Here is a 23414-nt window from a genome sequence, read left to right as displayed (position 1 = left end):
GCTCACATAGCCTTGGGGGGGGGGGGGGGTGGAGAGATGGATGGACAGAGAGGAAGAGAGCTCCAGAATGAGGGGAGGAGGGGTGGATGAACAAAGAGGAAGAGGGGGAGGGGAGGGATGGACAGAGCTCCAGGATGAGGGGAGGGCCGGGGGAGGGATGGACAGAGAGCTCCAGGATGAGGGGGAGGGAGGGACAGAGAGCTCCAGGATGAGGGGAGGGGGAAGGAGGGACAGGGGGAGGGATGGACAGACCAGGGGGAGGGATGGACAGGGGGAGGGATGGACAGAGCTCCATGATGAGGGGGAGGGAGGGACTGAGCTCCAGGATGAGGGGAGGGCAGGGGGAGGGAGGGACAGAGCTCCAGGATGAGGGGGGGGGGGAGGGACAGACCAGGGTGAGGGGAGGGACAGGGGGAGGGAGGGACAGAGGGGGGGAGGGAGGGAGGGACAGAGGGAGGGAGGGACAGAGAGCTCCAGGATGAGGGAGGGAGGGACAGACCAGGGTGAGGGGAGGGACAGAGGGAGGGAGGGACAGAGAGCTCCAGAGGGAGGGACAGGGGGAGGGAGGGACAGAGAAATCCAGGATGAGGGGATGGCAGGGGGAGGGATGGACAGAGGGAGGGAGGTTCAGAGAGCTCCAGGATGAGGGACGGAGGGACAGACCAGGGTGAGGGGAGGGACAGGGGGAGGGAGGGACAGAGAGCTCCAGAGGGAGGGACAGGGGGGGGGGGGGGGGGGGAGGGAGGGACAGAGAGCTCCAGGATGAGGGGGAGGGGCAGGATGAGGGGAGGGAGGGACAGAGGGAGGGAGGGACAGAGAGCTCCAGAGGGAGGGACAGAGAGAGGGAGGGAGGGACAGAGAGAGGGAGGGACAGAGAGCTCCAGAGGGAGGGACAGAGAGAGGGAGGGAGGGACAGAGAGAGGGAGGGACAGAGAGCTCCAGGATGAGGGGGAGGGGCAGGATGAGGGGAGGGAGGGACAGAGGGAGGGAGGGACAGAGAGCTCCAGAGGGAGGGACAGAGAGAGGGAGGGAGGGACAGAGAGAGGGAGGGACAGAGAGCTCCAGGATGAGGGGAGGGCCGGGGGAGGGGCATAAAGAGGAAGGGGGAGTGACAGAGAGAGAGAGAGGCTGGGAAAAGGAAGAATAGATTGACACGAGGGAGAGCAGCAGGGCCGGCTGAGGCGGGCAGAGTGGCCGGGCTAGCAGCAGAGACGGGCAGAGTGGCCGGGCTAGCAGAGAGAGGGGCTGCCAGGCCGGAGGGAAGCTGCTGGACCCCGGGCTTTGGGCCCCGGTACACAGGCTGCGGAGATGCCGGGCAAAGTGCTGACTCCCTCCCCGAACTGGTATTGTAGCCGCTGCTGTGACTGCAGCTCCCGGGGCGTCCTGGGCTTCGGAGCCAAGAACAGCATCTACCTGCTGGACAGCAGCCGGGGCCAGCCTCACCTCCTCGGTACACAGCCCAAGCTGCATTCACATACCGCCTACCCCCTCCCTACCCCCTCCCCAGCCTCACCTCCTCGGTACACAGCCCAAGCTGCATTCACATACCGCCTACCCCCTCCCCAGCCTCACCTCCTCGGTACACAGCCCAACCTGCATTCACATACCGCCTACCCCCTCCCCAGCCTCACCTCCTCGGTACACAGCCCAAGCTGCATTCACATACCGCCTACCCCCCTCCCCAGCCTCACCTCCTCGGTACACAGCCCAAGCTGCATTCACATACCGCCTACCCCCTCCCTCCCCCCCCATCCCAGCCTCACCTCCTCGGTACACAGCCCAAGCTGCATTCACATACCGCCTACCCCCTCCCCAGCCTCACCTCCTCGGTACACAGCCCAAGCTGCATTCACATACCGCCTACCCCCTCCCCAGCCTCACCTCCTCGGTACACAGCCCAAGCTGCATTCACATACCGCCTACCCCCTCCCCAGCCTCACCTCCTCGGTACACAGCCCAAGCTGCATTCACATACCGCCTACCCCCTCCCCAGCCTCACCTCCTCGGTACACAGCCCAAGCTGCATTCACATACCGCCTACCCCCTCCCTACCCCCTCCCCAGCCTCACCTCCTCGGTACACAGCCCAAGCTGCATTCACATACCGCCTACCCCCTCCCCAGCCTCACCTCCTCGGTACACAGCCCAAGCTGCATTCACATACCGCCTACCCCCTCCCCAGCCTCACCTCCTCGGTACACAGCCCAAGCTGCATTCACATACCGCCTACCCCTCCTACCCCCTCCCCAGCCTCACCTCCTCGGTACACAGCCCAAGCTGCATTCACATACCGCCTACCCCCTCCCCAGCCTCACCTCCTCGGTACACAGCCCAACCTGCATTCACATACCGCCTACCCCCTCCCTACCCCCTCCCCAGCCTCACCTCCTCGGTACACAGCCCAACCTGCATTCACATACCGCCTACCCCCTCCCCAGCCTCACCTCCTCGGTACACAGCCCAAGCTGCATTCACATACCGCCTACCCCCTCCCCAGCCTCACCTCCTCGGTACACAGCCCAAGCTGCATTCACATACCGCCTACCCCCTCCCCAGCCTCACCTCCTCGGTACACAGCCCAAGCTGCATTCACATACCGCCTACCCCCTCCCTCCCCCCTCCCCAGCCTCACCTCCTCGGTACACAGCCCAAGCTGCATTCACATACCGCCTACCCCCTCCCTCCCCCCTCCCCAGCCTCACCTCCTCGGTACACAGCCCAAGCTGCATTCGCATACCGCCTACCCCCTCCCCCCCCCCTCCCCCCTCCCCCCTCCCCCCTCCCCCCATACCTCACTCTCTCCTCCCTCCTCCCCCTCCACCTCTTCCCCCTCTCCTCTCTCCCTCTCCTCTCCCCCTCTCTTCTCCCCCTCTGCCCTCCCTCACCCCTCCCCAGGACCCCTCCTTCACCCCTCCCCAGGACCCCTCCTTCACCCCTCCCCAGGACCCCTCCTTCACCCCTCCCCAGGACCCCTCCTTCACCCTCCCCAGGACCCCTCCTTCACCCCTCCCCAGGACCCCTCTTCACCCCTCCCCAGGACCCCGCCTTCACCCCTCCCCAGGACCCCTCCTTCACCCCTCCCCAGGACCCCTCCTTCACCCCTCCCCAGGACCCCTCCTTGCCCCTCCCCAGGACCTCCCCACAGGCCCTGCCTTCCACTATCCCCTCCACCCTCCCTTTAGGACCATCCTCAAAAAATCACCTCCCCACCCAGAACCAATCCCTCCTCTGCCTCCGCCCTCCCTATCTCTATCCTCCACATTGCCTCCCAGAAGGAAGGAACAAGGTAGCACAGTGGTTAGCACTGTGGCTCCGCAGCGCCAAGGTCTTGGGTTCGATTCCCCACGGGGTCGCTGTCTGTGCGGAGTCTGCACATTCTCCCCCTGTTTGCGTGGGTTTCCTCCCACAGTCATTGGCCGTGATAAGTTGCTCCTTAGTGTCCAAAAAGGTTGGGTGGGGTTACGGGGATAGGGTGGAAGTGAGGGCTTAAGTGGGCCGGTGCAGACTCCATGGGCCGAATGGCCTCCTTCTGCACTGTATGTTCTAACAGTTTTTCCTTCTGGGCACAGCTCTCCGCAATCTCTGCACTCCTCCAATTTTTGCCCTCTTCCCCCAACATTCCAGCATGGGGGGCCATGCCCCCAACCTTCTCTATCCTGCGTCTGGAATCGCCTCCTTACACCTTTGAGCCTCGCAGTCCTACTTTATGATGCCTCTTTGACCTGTCCGAATGTCGCCTTATGGGACTTGTATCAAATTTTATAATGTCCCTGTGGAGCGGTCTGGGGGTGTTAAAGGCGTTACATATATACATATTGAGGGCAGGAATCCGTCAGCTTTGTTGTAACGTTCACGAATATCCGAGTTTACTTCGGGTGGGAGGGTTGTTGGGGCCCGGGACTCCTGACTAGAAACAATAGCGCTGGGGGGGGGGTGGCACGTGGCGCCGTGGTTAGCACTGGGACTACGGCGCTGAGGGCCTGGGTTCGAATCCCGGCCCTGGGTCACTGTCCGTGTGGAGTTTGCACATTCTCCCCGTGTCCGCGTGGGTTTCACCCCCACAACCCAAAAAGATGTGCAGAGTAGGTGGATTGGCCACGCTAAATTGCCCCTTAAGTGGGAAAAAAAAATTGGGTACTCTAAACTTAAAAAAAAAAGAAACAACAGCGGAGACTGAATTCATAATTTAAAAGGAAATTGGGTAACTAATGAATATTTTTATTGGGGGATAACTGACGGAGAGCTGGCATAGGTACAGTGGGCCAAATGGCCTCCTGCTGTGGAACATTCTGATTCCACTGACTGATGTGTCAGGATGAGCTTTTTTTTTTAAAACTCGATTTTTTTTATTCAGCCCCTCCTGACTTACAGCTGGACAGGAGGTGGGGAGGGGGAAGATTATCAGAGAGCTTTCGATTCTGGGTTAAAGCGCTGTGAAGTGATGTTGTTCAGTTTAACCGTCGCGTGCTGTTTCTTTTTCCTTCCCAGGAGAGTTGGCGGGTCATACTGAAAGGGTCACTGGGTTCACCTTTAGTCACCACCCGGGCCAAACGGATACCTGCGCCAGTACGTCTGACGATGGCACTGTCAAAGTCTGGGACATTCAGACGAGAACTGTACTCAAGGAACACACAGCCCACCAGGTCAGTCCACCATTCAGTCTCCCTGTCGCCATCTGACTGCACTTTTGATCATTTGCCCATTGATTTTTTTCTTTAGCTGGTTCATTATTGCAGCTCCGATTTGTACTAAAGAAAGCATTAGCATTTCTCTCAGGCTTTTAACCTCCAGGATGTCCGAATTGCTTTGCAGCCAATGAATGCACTTTTAAAAAAAAAAAGTCGGGCCAACCAATGTTGTAATGTGGGAAATTGCAGGTAACCAATAGCGATGTGATAATGATCAGGTGACCTATTTTTTCAGTGATGTTAGATGAGGGATAAATACTGGGCCAAACACCAAGTGTTAACTGGGCAGCACGGTAACATATTGGCTAGCACTGTTGCTTCAGAGCTCTAGGTTTGATTCCCGGCTTGGTCACTGTCTGTGAGGAGTCTGCACATTCTCCCCGTGTCTGCGTGGGTTTCCTCCGGGTGCTCCGGTTTCCTCCCACAAGTCCCGAAAAGACATGCTAATAGGTCATTTGGACATTCTGAATTCTCCTGTGAACCCGAACAGGCGCCGGAATGTGGCGACTAGGGGATTTTCACAGTAACTTAATTGCAGTGTTAATGTAAGCCTACTTGTGACGAGAAAGATTAATATTCCATTATGTAAACTCGCCTCCTTTTCGAAACAGCTCCGTGGGATCGTTTACATTCTGCAATTCTGCAGAGGGGGAAGAAAAGTTTAAGATGGCCCCTCAGCACTGTGGAACCCACATTTTTAAATTTGTTCATGGGATGTGGGTAATGCAGCATTTATTACCCATCCCTATTTGCCCGTGAGAAGGTGGTGGTGAGATGCCGCCTTGAACCGCTGCAGTGTACGTGCTTCAGATCCACCCACAGCGCTCAACCCCTCTGGAGTGAGGCTTGAACCCACAACATTCTAACTTGGAGGCGTGCATGCTCCCTCTGAGCCACAAATATAAGTAACTGATTAGGTCAGGTTCCCAGGGTCGGTTTGCCAGGGTTCACGTTATAACAACAGTAAATGTTGGAAAGGACCAGCTGTTCAGGCTGCGTGAGTGGATAGAGAAGAATCAAAGATAAAGGTTGATAAATGGATCTCAAATAAGACGGTACAGTTGGCAAATGGCTTTACTTAAGCAATACAGCATTCTCTATGTCTGCCTCCTACCTGCCAACCCAGAGTCCCAGCATTCTTTATATTCTACTCAGCATCGCTGAACACATGGTCAAATTAATAAAGCAAATTGGGCAGCACGGTAGCATTGTGGATAGCACAATTGCTTCACAGCTCCAGGGTCCCAGGTTCGATTCCAGCTTGGGTCACTGTCTGCACATCCTCCCCGTGTGTGCGTGGGTTTCCTCCGGGTGCTCCGGTTTCCTCCCACAGTCCAAAGATGTGCAGGTTAGGTGGACTGGCCATGATAAATTGCCCTTGGTGTCCAAAATTGCCCTTAGTGTTGGGTGGGGTTACTGGGTTATGGGGATAGGGTGGAGGTGTTGACCTTGGGTAGGGTGCTCTTTCCAAGAGCCGGTGCAGACTCGATGGGCCGAATGGCCTCCTTCTGCACTGTAAATTGTGTGTGTGTGTAAATTGGTAGCCCCTTAAAGGGGCAGTGTAACAGAACCAGAGCACCAAAGAAACCGTCTCTAATTCAATCAAAATGTCATCTTGGGCGCCAAGGACTCACTCCAGTCCCCGGGTGCCCACCGGTCATGCAACACCTCAAGTATGCCATGGACTAAACATGCTCCCTATCCAAGGACACCCAGCTGCTAGAATAGGGGCAGTCTCTTTTTATAAATACTCAAGCACTTAACTCGACACTGATCTTTGTCTCTTAATACAATGAACATACTATTGACGCAGGTCACTGTCGGTTTGTCAAAAGGAAGATATATTAGAAAGAAACCGTATTGAAGTCCAGCATTGCAGCAGTCTCTGGGAATGATGGAGGTATGTGGGAAGAGGAAATGAATACAAGGGAGGGAATTCTTATTACACCCAGGGTGTTTTTTTAAAATTCCTCTGTCTCTTCCAGGAACTTAGCTGTCTGCAGAGTGAGGAACGGTATAAATGGTAAACCAGGAGTTTCTGGTCTTTGAATAACGGGGTCAGCTATTTTGGACCCGAGATTAGAAATGTCTTTACTTGAGAATCTTTGGAATTCTCTACCCAAGAGGAACGTGCTGTGGCTGAGTGGTTTTGAGACGGGTTGATAGATTTCTGGGCACTATAATAATGGAGAAAGATGGAGTTGAAGTGGATCAGCTTTGATCTTATTGATAGATGGAGCAGGCGCGAAGCTCTCGCGCGCCTCCAGCTGCCATTTCCTATGTCCTTGTGTACGATTAACATCGATGTTTCATTTGTTGCAGAGTCCCATCGCTGCTGTTCATTGGTCTCCCCTGGAGAAGGAGTTGGTGGTGACGGGGGATGAGAAGGGGATTGTGATCTGCTGGTGGTACAACAGAAATGAGACCCACCATTTTTTCCCAGAACCCAGGAACATTTTCTGCCTATCCTGCTCGCCTCACAATGGAGACCACGTGGCAGTGGGGTAAGAGAGAAAGCTGTGCGCACCATCTACGCTTTGAAACAGCTCGCCGTTAATTATTATAGCCAGCCCGGTGAGATCTATAGAATTACTACAGTGCAGAAGGCGACCATTCGGCCCACCCGACCGTCTGAAAGACCATCCCAGCTAGACCCACTGGCCCACCCCATCCCCACATAACCTGCGCATCTTTGAACACTAAAGGGCAATTGATCACGGCCAATCCACCGAACCTGCACATCTTTGGACTGTGGGAGGAAACCGGAGCACCCGGAGGAAACCCACGCACACACGGGGGGAACGTGCGGACTCCGCACAGCGTAATTGAACCCGGGTCCCGGAAGCTGTGAGGCAGCAGTGCCAATCACCAACCACTGATCCATTTAGCGTAGCGCATGTTTTTATTCATTCCTTTGTGGGAGGTGGACATCGCTGCCCAGCTCTAATTGCCCTCGAAGGTGGTGGCGAGCAGCCTTGAGTACCGCTGCGTGGCTTGCTGGTCCGTTGCAGAGGGGCAGTGACAGGTCCGTCACATTGTTCTCGGCCAGATCGGGTAAGGACGGCAGATTTCCCTCCCTCAAAGGCATTAGTGAACCGGATGGGATTTATAACACCCAGTAGTTTTGTGGTGTCCGATACGGAATTTGCATTTCTTAAGCTCCGTTCACAGGACGTCCCACCAGTTGTGCACCTTTTTAGTAGTAGCCTCTGTTGTGATATAAGGAAGGTGGCAGTAATTGTAACGCAGCAAATGCCACAGGTGAATAATAAAATTGAGAATCAGGCTGAATATAGAAGATTTGGGGGGAGCGCAGGGGGAGGAAGGGGGAATATGGGAAGAAACAGGCAGCTGACATAAAAGGGAATCCAAAACTCTTCTATAGACATATCAACAATAATTTTAAAAAATTAATTCTCCTGCCTTCTCCCCATAACCCCTGATCCCCTTTATTAATCAAGAACGCCAGATTTGTGCTGGAGGGGCTGTTACCGATAGGGCTACAGGCCAAGGGCTGGAAGGTGGCTGATTTCCTGCCCGACACGAACCAGGAGTAGGAAATGTAGCCTCTCGAGACAGTCACATTGCAGTGGGTCCGGAGACGTTTGTAGGCCAGATCGGGGAAGGATGGCAGATTTCCTTCCCGCCAACAACGATTTCATGGTCACCGTTTTTAATTTTATTGAAATCAAATTTCACCATCTGGCCACGGAAATTGCAGAGGCACTGACCATAATCTTCCAATCGTTCTGAGATGCAGGAGTGGGACCAGAGGACTGGAGATTTCCAAATGTCAAACCTTCATTCGTAGGCGATTAAGTCCAGCACCTCCAGCCAGTCATTCTAACCCTGGTGGTGAAGTATTGTGAAACGATTATTCAAGACAAAGTTAATAGCCAGTTGGGTAAATGTGGGTTAGTTTAGGATTGTTTTTAAGGGTTGGGGTATTTTCTTTTATTCCCTTTCCTTCCCATGTACTTAATGATCTGTTGAGCCGCTCGCAGAAAAATAATTTTCACTGTACCTCGGTACATGTGACAATAAACAAATCCAATTCAATCCAGGAGGTAACAGAGAGGATCGATAGGGCAGTTCTCATGGACGTCCAAAAGGCATTTTGATAAAAGGCAGCACATTAGACTGGTGAACAAAGTTCGAGCTGATGGAATAAAATGGGCAGGCGCGATATGAAATTGGCTGAGGGATAGGAGGCAGAGGGTAGCCCTGAATGGATGTTTTTTTGGAGGTGAGGAAGGTTTGTAGTGGAGTTCCCCAGAGATCATTGTTAGGATCTCTGCCCTTCGATGACCTGGACCTTGATGTCCAGGACACAGTTTAAACATTTGCTGACGAGACAAAACCTGAAAGCGTTGGGAACTGTGAGGAAGGTCGTGTAGAACTTCAACAGAACACAGACAAATTAGTGGATGTGAGGCAGAGAAATGTGAAGTGATCCATTTTGGATGAAAGAAGGACATGAGGAAATATAAAAGAAAGGGTACAATTATTGTGGGTAGCACAGTGGTTAGCACTGTTGCTTCACAGCGCGAAGGACCCAGGTTCGATTCCCGGCTTGGGTCACTGTCTGTGTGGAGTCTGCACGTTCTCCCCGTGCCTGCGTGGGTTTCCTCCGGGTGCTCCGGTTTCCTCCCACAAGTCCCGAAAGACGTGCTTGTTGGGTGAATTGGACATTCTGAATTCTCCCTCCGTGTACCCGAACAGGCGCCGGAATGTGGGGACTCGGGGATTTTCATAATAACTTCATTGCAGTGTTAATGTAAGCCTACTTGTGATACTAATAAAGATTATTATTGTTAGAAGAGATGTGGAGGCATTGTAGAAAGTGTGGTAAAGATTCATGAGAATGGTTACCGGGATGAAGAGCTTCCGTTACCTGGAAAGGTTGGAGAAATTGACATTTTTCCCACTGTTGAAGAGAAGATTGAGAGGAGATTTGACAGAGATGCTCAAAATCATGAGGTGCCTGGACAGAGTGGACCGGGAGAAAATGTTCCCTTTGGTTGAAGGATTGAGAACCGGAGGGACAAAGATTTAGGTAATGGGGAAAGAAGCAATGGTGACATAGCAACTAAAACAAAATGCTGGACGATCGCAGCATCTGTGGAGAGAGAAGGGAGCTGACGTTTGGAGTCTGGATGACTCTTTGTGAAGGTTAGAGTGGACTGGAAATGAGGTCAGATTTATACTCTTGGTGGGGGGGGCGTGAGCGGTGGGGCTGGATAGGGGTCCAACGATAAATGGAGATAGACAAAGATGTTGAGGACAGAGCGACAAAGGGAAATGGAGGTGATTATGGCTAAGAAGGGTGCTGATAGGGACACATAAAGAAAGGCAGAACCGAGGTGAGCAGTGTGTCAAAGAGCAACTAGGCTCACATGGAGTGGGGGAGGGGAGGAGAACAATGGTGAGGGGGAAACAGATCAATGGAATAAATAAAAATAAATTGATCAAAATAAAATTGCGGTAAAGATGGTGGAGAGAGTTCCGTCTGACACAGGCGACATGAGAAACCTTTTAGCTAGTCAGTGGTTTGATCAAGAATGGACTCCTTGAGAGTGTGGTGGAGGCAGGTTCACCTTCTCTGTCTGCGTGGGTTTCCTCCAGGTGCTCCGGTTTCCTCCCACAAGTACCGAAAGATGTGCTATTAGGTGAATTGGACATTCTGAATTCTCCCGCCGTGTACCCGCATGTGGCGACGAGGGGCTTTTCCCAGTAACTTCATTGCAATGTAAATGTAAACCTACTTGTGACAATAATAAACAAAAGATTAAAATGAAAGAGTTGTGGAACATTATCTGAAGAGAGAACAGATGTGTCGAGCTATTGGGAGAAGACAGGGGAGTGACACTGGATTCATTGATCTTGTGGGAATCTAGCACAGTCACGCATTGTGGGCTGAATGGCCTCCAGTGCTGTAACTATTCTACCATTTTTCGGGCTAAGGAGAGAAAAGAAAAGAGGGATTGGGTCTAACTGAACAACTCTTGCAAAGGGCTGGCCCAGAAATGATGGGCCGAATGGCCCCCTCCTGGGCTAAATCGCTAGTGTATATTCACTGATATCAGGATTAGCAGTGAGCAAATAAGGCAGATTCTTCATTTTGTCCAGCGATTCCATGATCTTCGCTGACTTTTGCAGTTCAGATTCGGTAATACTGTCTACTCTGTGAAGGTTTTATTTAGTGGTCTATTTGCAATGATTTTTACTTTTCTTTCTTCTTCTCTTCCCTCTAGGTACAGAGACGGGATGATTGTCATCATCGATATAAACCGAAAGGGGGAGGTGATTCACAGGTTGCGGGGTCACGACGGCGAGATTCACTTTCTCTCCTGGTGTCCCCAGCTCTGTGACAAAGGCCTTTTTGGCCACTACGACACTACCTCAGGTAGGAGGTGTATATCGCACCGCGGAGCGGTGTTGTCGGACTAGCGTCTGGGCGGTTGCGGCGTTGCTGGTGTGGTGACACGAGGGGCTGGCATGGCGCGCCTCTCGGTCTCTGAGTTGGAGCGAGGGCAGTTCCTCGTCAAGCATCACTGCATTCTCAAAAACATTTTTTTAAAAAATCAATTTGGAGTACCCAATTCATTTTTTTTTCCAATTAAGGGGCAATTTAGCGTGGCCAATCCACCTGCCCTGCACATCTTTGGGTTGTGGGGGCGAAACCCACGCAGACACGGAGAGAATGTGCAAACTCCACACGGACAGGGACCCAGAGCCGGGATCGAACATGGGACCTCGGTGCCGTGAGGCAGCAGTGCTAACCACTGTGCCACCGTGCTGTCTACTGCGCCCTCAATATTGACCTCTGGACCCTCGACAGGCGGTGTAGCCGGGGGGTGGGTGTGCCGGGGCAGTGGCGAAAACAGCGGAGCCGGGACGCCCACATCAATGGCCGGTATGGCTGGAGTACTCGGCTTCGGGGGTCCACGTGGCGATGGGATTCGCAGCCCTGTATCCATATTTGGTAGGAAACCGCACCCATTTTCGGCAATGCGAAACCTGGGATCCAAGTGGCTTCGTTGCTGTAATCTTGGACGTGTACCGCGTTTCCTGGGGCGAACTCGCGTGGTGGCCCGCGGCGGCCTGTGTCCACCTCGGTTCGGTCCTGAGCACGACCGACTTTGCCATCAATATCTGGAAAGGCTCAAACGGTTGCGGAGGCACGACCTATTAACATCTTGGCTGGCGTGATGCCCGGCGTGGCATGCGGGGTTGTCCGTAGCTGAACAAGAACCTGACCACCCGGGTCTCCCAGGAATCCCATGTCTGCTTCTTCATTCCGAGTTTGAAGTTTGCACCGTCTGCACGGCCAGCCCATTTGAAGCAAGGTGGTACAGTGCGGACCGGAGTTGACGGATCCCATTAACGGATACGAATATCGCACTCGTAAACGTTGTGCCACTGTCTGATACCAGCACCTCGGGTATGCCATGTGTGCTGATAATGTGCAGATATTCTCTCTGGTGTAGGGCTGTTGTCACCTGCATCTTGAGGACCTTCATCCACTTTGAGTTGACTTGGAGTCGGCATTGACGAGGAACATTGCGCCATTCCCAGGGGTGGAGCAGGGCTGCAGGAGGCAACCTTCAGTGTGCCCAACACTGGACGCAGCGCCAGGCCACCCGCTTGATGTCTGCCTCGATGCCGGGCCACCAAACGTAGCAGCAAGCAAAACATTTTCATCTTGGACACTCCTGGGTGTCCATTGTGGAAATCTATCCGGAGAGGGCCATGTCCACGTTGGGGGACTAACATGTAGGTCCCCGAAAGGAGCACGTCGTCCTTTATGCTAAGCTCCTGTATCTTTGTGGTGTCAGCCTTCAGGTCCTGCAGGTAAAGCTGTGGGGCTGAGTCCCATATTGCACCATGTGGCGGATGTGGGATAGCTGAGGACCAGTCTGGTCCAGCGGGATGCCGAGCGAGGCGTTGCGCCAGCTGAGACGTTGATGGGTCGCTGCCTCCGCAGTCGTTTGGGTCTCGTCTTCCCAGGAGCCGTGCTCCGGAGCAAGCCGAGGTGGCCGCAAGTCACTGCGCGAGTTCATCCCAGGAGACACGGTGCACGTCCTAAAGTTATCTCGCCGGAACCTCTGGTACAGGTGGCCTGGTCGTTGGGGGCAGACGGCTTAACGCGTCGGCGTGGGGACTGTTGGACCCGGAACGGTGCTTCAAAACATTGGGCATTCCAGCAGCAACGGCCATCGCTGGATACGGTGGATACAACGGGGGAACTGCTCGATCTTCAAGGAGGGGCTTGTGGTCTGGGAACAATGAAGCGATATCAGTGGACGTACTGATTACCCCGAACACAATGGCCAAGCCCTCCTCGTCGATCTGCGCATATCGCTTCTCTGTGTCGGCCAACATTCGTGAGGCGAAAGCGGTGGGATGTTCAGATCCGTTGTCCATGGTGTGGGCCTGCACGGCCCCAACGCCACATGGAAGAGCGCCACAGGTCAACCGGCATGGTCAAGTTGGGTCAAATTGGGTTAACAGTCTGGATGAGGGGAGGTGTTGTTTCACCTTGGCGAAAGCCGCCTGTTGCTCGCGGGGGCTCCCAGCGTTGCCCCTTCTTTAACAGAGGGTGGAGGGGGGCTAAAGTGGTGACCAGGTTCGGTAGGAACGTGCCATAGTAATTCACCAGACCCAGGAATGATGAAAGTTCCATTGGGCCACCTGGTACAGGAGCCTGCTGAATTGCCTGCCCCTCTTCTTCCACCAGGTGTAACACACGGTAGCACAGTGGTTAGCACTGTGGTTTCACAGCTCCAGGGTCCCAGGTTCGATTCCCCGCTGCGTCACTGTCTGTGTGGAGTCTGCACGTCCTCCCCGTGTCTGCATGGGTTTCCTCCAGGGTGCTCCGGTTTCCTCCCACAGTGCAAAGACGTGCAGGTTGGGTGGATTGGCCGTGAGAAATTGCCCTCGGTGTCCAAAAAGGTTAGGAGGGGTTATTGGGTTACGGGGACAGAGTGGAAGTGAGGGCCGAAGTGGGGTCGGTGCAGACTCGAAGGGCCGAATAGCCTCCTTCTGCACTGTATGTTCTATGTTCCATTGCCGTCTCTGCGGTAGCTTCGTTACTTCGGGAGCGTTGAAGACACATCTTCCCCGCCACTGGTGAAGGGCAGTCTTCTCAAAACGCCTCAGTATCTCAGCCAAGTTTTGCACATGCGTGGCCTCGCGAGATATTCTCCATTACGCACTGGAATATCCCGCACACGGGGGGGAAACCCCAAAGGGCCGGTGGGTGTATTCATGGAGCCCCCTCTGCGTGTTCACAGTTACAAAGTGTCTGGACACCCAAGGGGGACTAACTGGAGGTAAACGTGACTCATGTCAGATTTTGTAACCGTGCGACCTCCACTGAACTTTACGTAAAGATCCTTGATCTTGGGGAACAAATAACGGTCCAGTCGAGACACACAGTTGACCATCTTATAGTCACCATACAAACGTATTGATCCACCCGATTTCAGGACTGGGATGACTGGCACTGCCCAGTCAGAGAACGGCACCAGGTGTATGATGCCCAAATTCTCTATCTGGTCCAATTCAGCATCTTGGGTGTAAGGGGTCCGGGACCGGCCGAGCGCGGCCGTTGAGCCATCGGGTCCACGTTTATTCGGGCCACAGCTCCTTTGTGGTGCCCAAGCCACCCTGGAATACCGATGGAAACGTTGTCAGAACACCTTCCGGGCCATGTGGGTGCACGTGGCACATCCGCTGCCAATCTAACCATAGGTGGCATGACCAGTCATGCCCCAGCCATCTGGGACCGCTCCCTTGGACCAACACCAGAGGAAGACATGCTGATTGTTGACCGGACCACTTGAAGTGCCCGCTATTGCCATTGTTTCCCAAGTCGCCAGCCTCACGTTGGTGTCCGACAAGGTCAGCGATTGAAGGCCAGACCGAATGCGGTCGAACGTACGGCGACTGACTGCCGACCCAGTTTCGAGTTCCATGCAGACTGTGTGTCCAATAATTTGCAGAGAGATATGGATGGGCGCCACTCTTGGTGCAACCACGCAGTGTAACTGCTGGTAGGTGCTTTTGTCGTCTTTCACATAGTAAGCCCTGTCGGGGGGGGGGGGGGGGGGTCACGCCTTGAGGGTTGGCGGGCGGGTGGATCCTCGTGGGGCCTCCTGTGTCCCTGGTCTCTGCGGCCTCTCGCAGCCCCCACTGGACAGTGGTCGTATTCCTGTTTTCTCCCCGTCGGGGGAGAATGTCCGGCGGCATTCCCGGCCTCTTTTACGGCATCCCATGTTCCTCCGGTAGATGTCCCGCTGTGGACCTTTTTTCCTCCGTTCTAGTCGAGTGTGATTGGCCCTCGCTTCGGCGTCCCAGACTGACCATTTCCCGGAGTTCCTGGACCCCTTCGGTGCTTTGTCTGGAGATGGCCATCTCTCCCCCCTGCGAATTGCAGGTCCAGGTGGGTCTCGGCTAGTCATTTCCGTTACCTGGCCACATCGTGAAATCCACACCCCAAGCGGTCCAGGACTGTCTCATTCAATGTCGCTCGGAATTTGCAGCCTTGGCCAGTTTTCAGAGTCGGGTCAGGAAGTCATTCACCAACGCGGCCTGGGCCTGAGCAGCCGCGTGGAACCGGAAGCGGCGCATGATGAACCATGGTTTCGGGTCCCAATGCTCCCCGACGAGACCACCAGGGCGGTGAACGATGGGGTATCTAGGGGGGGGGGGGGGGGGTCCGGGTCAATCGGGCCAATCGGGCTCCTTATCACACCGTAGTTAGGCCCTTCACAAGCCACAAGCAATACCACAGAATTTGTCTCACGCCGGCAGTCACATTCATTCGAAAAATATTTAATCCGTTCTAGTATTGCCCCCAATTGTCTGTACCTGCGTTAAAAGGTTCTAGCTTTCCAACATGTGGCATTTTGGCGTTTAGTAGTGGGGCCTCCCAAAGCCTAGACGAGGTGGACTGGTTCCGCAGCAAACGATGCCAATGGCAGCTCCACTGCATCCTCGTCGCCCGTGTTGAATCCGCAGTAAGCAGAATGGACAATGAGTAGAAATTGACAAACCAGTTCTATCACAATACACATCCAAACTCCTCCACTTCCCTAAGGGTCTCCTTGTAGGGGATTTTATACAAGTTCAGGCTCTCCCTGTAAAGGGGAACTTCTTATTCCAGGGTGGTCACAGGAAACCGTATGGTCCTAAACCTGGGACCTCCACAGGGGTTTTAACAGAAATGAACTGCTTTACTCGGTCATTGTGCATTTTTTCTGCGACACAGAAATGGGCCTTTTGGACTAATCCATAAACGGTGTTGATGCGCCACATTTACCTCATCGCATCCCATTTAAAGTGATAACTATATCTTTCTATTCCTTTTGTGTTTGTCTCGCTTGCTCTTTAAATGCATCTAAACCATTTATCTTGACCTCCCCCTGTAGTAGCAAGTCTCACATTCTTGTCATTCTCTGGGTAAAGACGTTTTTCCTGAATTCCTATTGGATTTATTAATGACCATTTTGATCTTGATGGCATCCAATCCTGGTTTCCCTCGCAAGTGGAAATATATTCCCTATCCTATCAAATCCTTCAATGGCAATATAGACCTCCATCTGGTTAAGCTTTGGCCTCCCCTTTTCCCGAGAACAAACACTTCAGCATATTCAATCTTTTTCTGAACCCTCCAGTAAATAAAGCCCCCTCTTTGCAATATGGAGACCAGAACTGTCCATAGTGTGCAGGTCTGGTCAAACCAAAGTGTAACTTCTGCCTTTCCATTTTTCTATCTAGAATGCGCCCCAGTGCTGTGTTTGAAATTGTTATGGCACTTTTCAAACTGTGTATTTTTGTACTTCAGCAAGCAGTGTTCTGCTGAGATTGGAGTCCAGGCTTATTGTTGGAACACTGTCAAGGAGCTTTACTCTGTATCTAACCCCGTGCTGTACCTGTCCTGGGAGTGTTTGATGGGGACAGTGTAGAGGGAGCTTTACTCTGTATCTAACACCGTGCTGTACCTGTCCTGGGAGTGTTTGATGGGGAAAGTGTAGAAGGATCTTTACCCTGTATCTAACCCCGTGCTGTACCTGTCCTGGGAGTGTTTGATGGGGACAGTGTAGAGGGAGCTTTACTCTGTATCTAACCCCGTGCTGTACCTGTCCTGGGAGTGTTTGATGGGGACAGTGTAGTGGGAGCTTTACTCTGTATCTAACCCCGTGCTGTACCTGTCCTGGGATTGTTTGATGGGGACAGTGTAGAGGGAGCTTTACTCTGTATCTAACCCTGTGCTGTACCTGTCCTGGGATTGTTTGATGGGGACAGTGTAGAGGGAGCTTTACTCTGTATCTAACCCCGAGCTGTACCTGTCCTGGGATTGTTTGATGGGGACAGTGTAGAGGGAGCTTTACTCTGTATCTAACCCCGTGCTGTACCTGTCCTGGGAGTGTTTGATGGGGACAGTGTAGAGGGAGCTTCACTCTGTATCTAACCCTGTGCTGTACCTGTCCTGGGATTGTTTGATGGGGACAGTGTAGAGGGAGCTTTACTCTGTATCTAACCCCGTGCTGTATCTGTCCTGGGAGTGTTTGATGGGGGCAGTCCTGGGAGTGTTTGATGGGGACAGTGTAGAGGGAGCTTTACTCTGTATCTAACCCCGTGCTGTACCTGCCCTGGGAGTGTTTGATGGGGACAGTGTAGAGGGAGCTTTACTCTGTATCTAACCCCGTGCTGTATCTGTCCTGGGAGTGTTTGATGGGGACAGTGTAGAGGGAGCTTTACTCTGTATCTAACCCTGTGCTGTACCTGTCCTGGGATTGTTTGATGGGGACAGTGTAGAGGGAGCTTTACTCTGTATCTAACCCTGTGCAGTATCTGTCCTTGGAGTATTAAGTTTCAGATTCAATACTATTTTATTACTTGTCATTGCACCTTGTTTCACCATGAGTAAATTTGAATTGATAATATTTTGCCTGTCACCTAGAAACAGAGGGGCTGAATGGCGAGCTTGTAAAAGAGGACACTGCCAAGGATTATTTCCTGGCATCAGGGAGCAGGGACCAGACAATCCGCATCTGGAACTCTACAAACGGAAAAGGTGATTTTCAATTCCCCCGTAATTTGTTCTTTACTTTCTTTTAATGTAAAAGTATGGAATTGAGCAAAAGATTTCAGTCTGCGTTCCTGAAAGGAACCATTCACCATGTGTATAAGTTCCTTGGGTGTCACAAATCGAGAATGGCTCATGGCATAAAGGTAGGTATGATGTGGAGAGGCCGGCGTTGGACTGGGGTGACCACAGTAAGAAGTCTGACAACACCAGGTTTTTTTCGAATCACTAGCTTTCGGAGCACGGCTCCTTCCTCAGGTGAATGGTAAAGGTAGGTGTTGTTATGGGCCAGGGTTTAGAGAACCCCAAAGTGTATCATGGAGTTCACCTGACCCACAACTTTTAATAGATTGTGGTATGGGGAGCACACGGCCCACTCTACAGGTGTGGTACAGCAGAAATGGAAAAGTATTTTTAAAGCAAAACAATGTTTATTCTATGAACTCAAGTTAACCTTTTTAAAACATACAGTGAACGTCTTAGCAACCATTAATTCAAATACAACCCCCAAAGAATACAATACTAAGTAATCCTTAACTTCCCAAACAACATCCAGAAGACAGAAGAAACACCTTTTTAACAGAAGCACATTAGGTTTACATTCACTACTGAGAACATTTATAATTCTGAATTCACCAAATGATCAAGAGATAGTCTTTTCATGGCAGAGAGATCACACAGCACACCTGCTCTGTCTGGCTTCAGCTCCAACACTGAAAACAAAACTAAAACACACCCTGCAGCAAACCGCCTAAAACGAAAGTAAAAAGCTGACAGCCCAGCTCCACCCACACTCTGACATCGCTGATCAACATCCATTTCTTAAAGGTACTCTCACATGACAGTGTAAACAGTGCAGATGAAGCATAAAGTTCTAACGAGGTGTCGATAGATTAAATGGATGGATTTTAGTGCAGGCGAATGGGAGGTTACCAGTGACCTAAAAGGGTTAGAATAGGAGTCTTTCTGAATGGTGAAATCAAAACGTGGAGTTGCAAAGTGATTAGGGTGTCTGGGTGCAGTGATCATTAAAGTGCAGCAAAGGGGCAGCAGGGTAGCATGGTGGTTAGCATAAATGCTTCACAGCTCCAGGGTCCCAGGTTCGATTCCCGGCTGGGTCACTGTCTGTGTGGAGTCTGCACGTCCTCCCCCTGTGTGCGTGGGTTTCCTCCGGGTGCTCCGGTTTCCTCCCACAGTCCAAAGATGTGCGGGTTAGGTGGATTGGCCATGCTAAATTGTCCGTAGTGTCCTAATAAAAGTAAGGTTAAGGGGGGGTTGTTGGGTTACGGGTATAGGGTGGATACGTGGGTTTGAGTAGGGTGATCATGGCTTGGCACAACATTGAGGGCCGAAGGGCCTGTTCTGTGCTGTACTGTTCTATGTTCTATGCCGTGAAATTGGGAGGCAGTGGTACATGTCGTTTCTTTTCACTGGACTAGTAATCCAGAAAACCAGGTATTTCTCTGGGAGCCCACGTTCGAATCCCACCATGGCAGATGGTGGGATTTCATAAAATCCTTACAGCACAGAAGGGGGCCATTCGGACCATCGAGTCTGCACTGACCCTCTGAAAGAGCACTGCACCCAAGCCCACTCCCCGCTTGATCTCAATAATCCCTTAACCTAACCTACACATCTTTGGACACCTAAGGGGCAATTCAGCACGGCCAATCCAACTAACCTGCACATCATTGGAATGTGGGAGGAAATCTACAAAGACACAGGGAGAATGAGCAAACTCCACACGGTTACCCAAGGCCGGACTTGAACCCGAGTCCCTGGCTCTGAGAGGCAGCAGTGCTAACCACTTGTGCCACTGCACCGCCCAATTTTTAAATTCAGTAAAGATTTGGAATCCAATGATGACTATGAAACCGGTGCAAAGGAGATTTACCAGGATGTTGCCTGGAATGGAGAGTAGGTCTTGCGAGGAAAGGTTGAGGGTGCTAGGCCTTTTCTCATTAGAACGGAGAAGGATGAGGGGTGACTTGATAGAGGTTTATAAAATGATCAGGGGAATAGATAGAGTAGACAGTCAGAGATTTTTTTTAAGGTGAATGGTGGAAGATGTAGGGGGGATGTCAGAGGTAGGTTCTTTAGCCAGAGAGTAGTGGGGGCATGGAATGCACTGCCTGTGGAAGTAGTTGAGTCAAAAACATTAGGGACCTTCAAGTGGCTATTGGATAGGTACATGGATTACGGTAGATTGATGGGGTGTAGATTAATTTGTTCTTAATCTAGGACAAAAGTTCGGCACAACATCGTGGGCCGAAGGGCCTGTTCTGTGCCGTATTTTTTCATTGTTTTTTTTTCTATTCATAGAATCCCTACAGTGTAGAAGAAGGCCATTCGGCCCGAGTCTGCACCAACCCTCCGGAAGAACACTCCACCCAGGTTCACTCCCTGTAACCCCACCTAACGTTTGGACACTAAGGGGCAATTTTCGCATGGCCAATCCACCTAACCTGCCCTTTAGGGAAGGAAATCTGCCGTCCTTACCTGGTCTGGCCTACATGTGACTCCAGACCCGCAGCAATGTGGGTGACCTCTTGATTGACGTCTGAAATGGCCGAGTAAATCACTCAGTTCAAGGGCAATTGGGGATGGGCAACAGATGTTGGTCCAGCCAGCGACGCCCACATCATTCCTGAAAAGGTCAACATCTAAAGATTAGAACCCAACCATTTCAGGAATGAAATGAAGAAACATTTGAACACATAAAGGGTACTAGAAACTCGGGATTATCTTTCTCAAACAGCAATAGATCAATTGTTAATGATAAATCTGAGACCAGCATCCTAATGCAGCCTCTGGTTATTATCAAATTGTTGATCACAGGAGCTTGCGGTGTACAAATTGACTGTCACATTTCCATATTAAGATAGTGGTGACATTTGCGTTGGGATCTCCTGAGGTCATCAAAGACACAATAGAAATGCAGGTTCATTCCCTACTTGAAAGCAAATTAAATTGTGTATCTAAGGCAAGCTTCTCAACAACCCAATGGTACAGCATTGTCACTGGTATACTTGATTCTTTTGGTAATGATGTCGTTAGAAGCTTTGCACTGGGTCCAATGAGCCTCGTGCAGAGCAACAACAGAAGCTTGCATTTATATAGCGCCTCTCATGTAAAACTCCCCAGCAACTGACTAAGGAGAATCTTGAATGCTTTCCTTCCCTTCCAGGTGTGATGACTCTGAAGCTGCCCTCGCTGAAGCGACGAGGAGGGACTGATCTGGGAATAAAGGAGCGGATTTGGCTGACTGTGCTTTGGTCTCGAACCCGTGTCACTCAACTGATCTCCAGCAGCTTTGGGTAAACAGGATCCGTTTCCTGATCAGTTACGCAAGCCGACAATGTGTCAGTTTTTAATGAAAATGAAAAATGAAATGAAAATCGCTTATTGTCACGAGTAGGCTTCAAATGAAGTTACTGTGAAAAGCCCCCAGTCGCCACATTCCGGCGCCTGTTCGGGGAGGCTGTTACGGGAATCGAACCGTGCTGCTGGCCTGCCTTAGTCTGCTTTAAAAGCCAGCGATTAGCCCAGTGAGCTAAACAGCCCCTCCCTAATGTAGCAAGCATGGAACAATATGCCGTGCCAGTTTATGGTTGACCAGTGTTCCCCATGGGCTTGGTGGGTCATCTCATCGAACTGTCCCATTTCCTCATTTCCCCCCCCCCCACCCTGCTCTCTGACCTTCCTAGGCTCCCGCTCAAGCAGTGTCTTGACTTAAAATTCAGATCCTTGATTTCAAATCCGTCCGTAGCCTCGGCTCTCCCGATCCCTTGTAATCTCTGCCAGACCCACAATCCTCCGAGCTACCTTATTCTACCCTCTTGTCCATTCCCAATAACGAGCGCTGCACCATTGATGGCCTTGGTTTCAATCCCTGGAATCCCCTCCCTCGACCGCTCCACCTCGCTTTGCACCTCACATTCCTCCTTCCGACACTCCTTACCTTTGAACTTTTTGATCACCTGTCTTAACACCTCCTCACACGGCCCCCCGGCACTCTTTGCTTTAGAATGTTCCTGTGAAACGCCGTTGAATGTTCTTTTATGTTAAAGGTGCTGTTAAAATCCAAATTGAGGTTTTTGAAATGAGTTTAAGGAGTTGATGGAGGGTTTGGGGGTGGTGGCGACGGTGACGTGGTAATGTCGCAGGATTACTAATCCAGAGGCCCAGGCTATTCCACATGGTCACATGTTCGAACCCCGCCATGGCAAAGTAAATTAAATCAAGAACATAACGCTAGTTTTAGCAATGGTGACTGCAAAACTATCATCGATCGTTGTAAAAACCCATCTGGTTCAGTAATGTCCATTAGGGAAGGAAATCTGCCGTCCTCGCCTGGTCTGGCCTACACGTGACTACAGACCAGCAGCAATACTGCCCTCCGAAATGGCCTAGCCAGCCACTCCGATGGGTAGCAAGCGTTGGCCCTTGTCATTGACACTCTCATTCCATTAGAATGGTCGAGAAAAATACAATCCCAAAGGTAAATAGAATTATGGAGGAACTTAACGAACTGTGCTGCCCCTTCAATTAGTGATATTTCAAACTCTCCAGATCTCCTGAACCTGTGTTTTTTTCCGGCGAAATTAAATGGTGCAACATGGCGAGATATTGTTCTTCAGCGAGTTGTTCGGATCTGGAATGCGGTGCCTGTGGAAGCACTGGCATACGAACATCCGGAGGAGGCTCTACCGTTCAATAAGATTGTGAGACACATTGAAATCCATATCAAAGTAAAATTTTGGTCTGAATTGCGAAGCACCCCTGCGGCTCCCCATCTCTGAGGAAGCGAAGACCGACCTGATAAGAGGTCTTTTACATTTCTGCAAGGGTTTGGGCAGTGGGATGTGAAGATGTTTTCACTTGCGTGGGAGACCAGAATTAGAGGTCGCCAATATTAAGAAATACAGAAGAAATGTTCATTGTCTGGCCCCGGGTCACTGTCCGTGCGGAGTTTGCACATTCTCCCCGTGGATCTCACCCCCACAACCCACCCCCCACAACCCAAAGATGTGCAGGGTAGGTGGATTGGCCACGCTAAATTGACCCTTAATTGGAAAAAATACAATTTGGTACTCTGAATGTATTTTTTGTAAAATAGTGAATGGTATTGATTGCTTTTAAGTGGAAGCTCGGCAGACCCAGTAAGGAAGGCAGGTTTCAAGGCAGTAAGGAAGGTAGTGATGGGTTATTGTGACAAAATACAATATTTTCATTGTCACATTAGAATTTTAATTCCAGATTTTTATTGCATTCCAATTTCACTGTCCGCTGTGATGGGTGTGAAACCTGGGCCCCCAGAACAGTGGCAATAACTGTGCAACCACCTCTTCTGAGAGAAAGGAATAGAGGGATATATTGAAGGGTGAGAGGAGGCCAGCATTTACCAGTTGGGCAGAATGGCCTGATTCTGTGCTCTAGATTTTGGTGAATCTCGATCTTGATTGCCTTTCTTTGCAGTGGGGAGCTGCTGCTCTGGGATCTGACCAAGTCAGGGAAGCAGAAGTGGACACTGCTGGGGTCATCGTCGGAAGGACAGAACCACAGCAGGATCGTCTTCAACCTGAGCTCGGTCTGTCTCCAAGATAACAGCGAGCTCCTGTTCTCGACCTC

At 51.6% G+C, this 23414-nt stretch overlaps 1 protein-coding gene across 1 annotated transcript in view; it reads left to right on the top strand.

Moving 5' to 3' along the window:
• Positions 1-1114: 1114 nt before the first annotated feature.
• Positions 1115-23414, top strand: part of gemin5 (gem (nuclear organelle) associated protein 5) — a gene marked incomplete at its 3' end in the record, with an annotated part of 57294 nt that continues 34994 nt past the window's right edge. The window contains exons 1-7 of the mRNA XM_038796252.1: positions 1115-1450; positions 4488-4642; positions 7010-7191; positions 10942-11093; positions 17658-17771; positions 20971-21100; positions 23262-23414. The exon at positions 23262-23414 is cut by the window's right edge and continues 13 nt beyond it. Of these exons, the coding sequence (XP_038652180.1) occupies positions 1309-1450; positions 4488-4642; positions 7010-7191; positions 10942-11093; positions 17658-17771; positions 20971-21100; positions 23262-23414 (1028 nt within the window). The remainder of the gene's footprint in view (positions 1451-4487; positions 4643-7009; positions 7192-10941; positions 11094-17657; positions 17772-20970; positions 21101-23261) is intronic.

Source organism: Scyliorhinus canicula, chromosome 4 (genome assembly GCF_902713615.1).
Source record: "Scyliorhinus canicula chromosome 4, sScyCan1.1, whole genome shotgun sequence".
NCBI lineage: Eukaryota > Metazoa > Chordata > Chondrichthyes > Carcharhiniformes > Scyliorhinidae > Scyliorhinus > Scyliorhinus canicula.
Note: the sequence above shows the minus strand (reverse complement) of the source record. Positions and strands in the feature narration are given on the sequence as shown.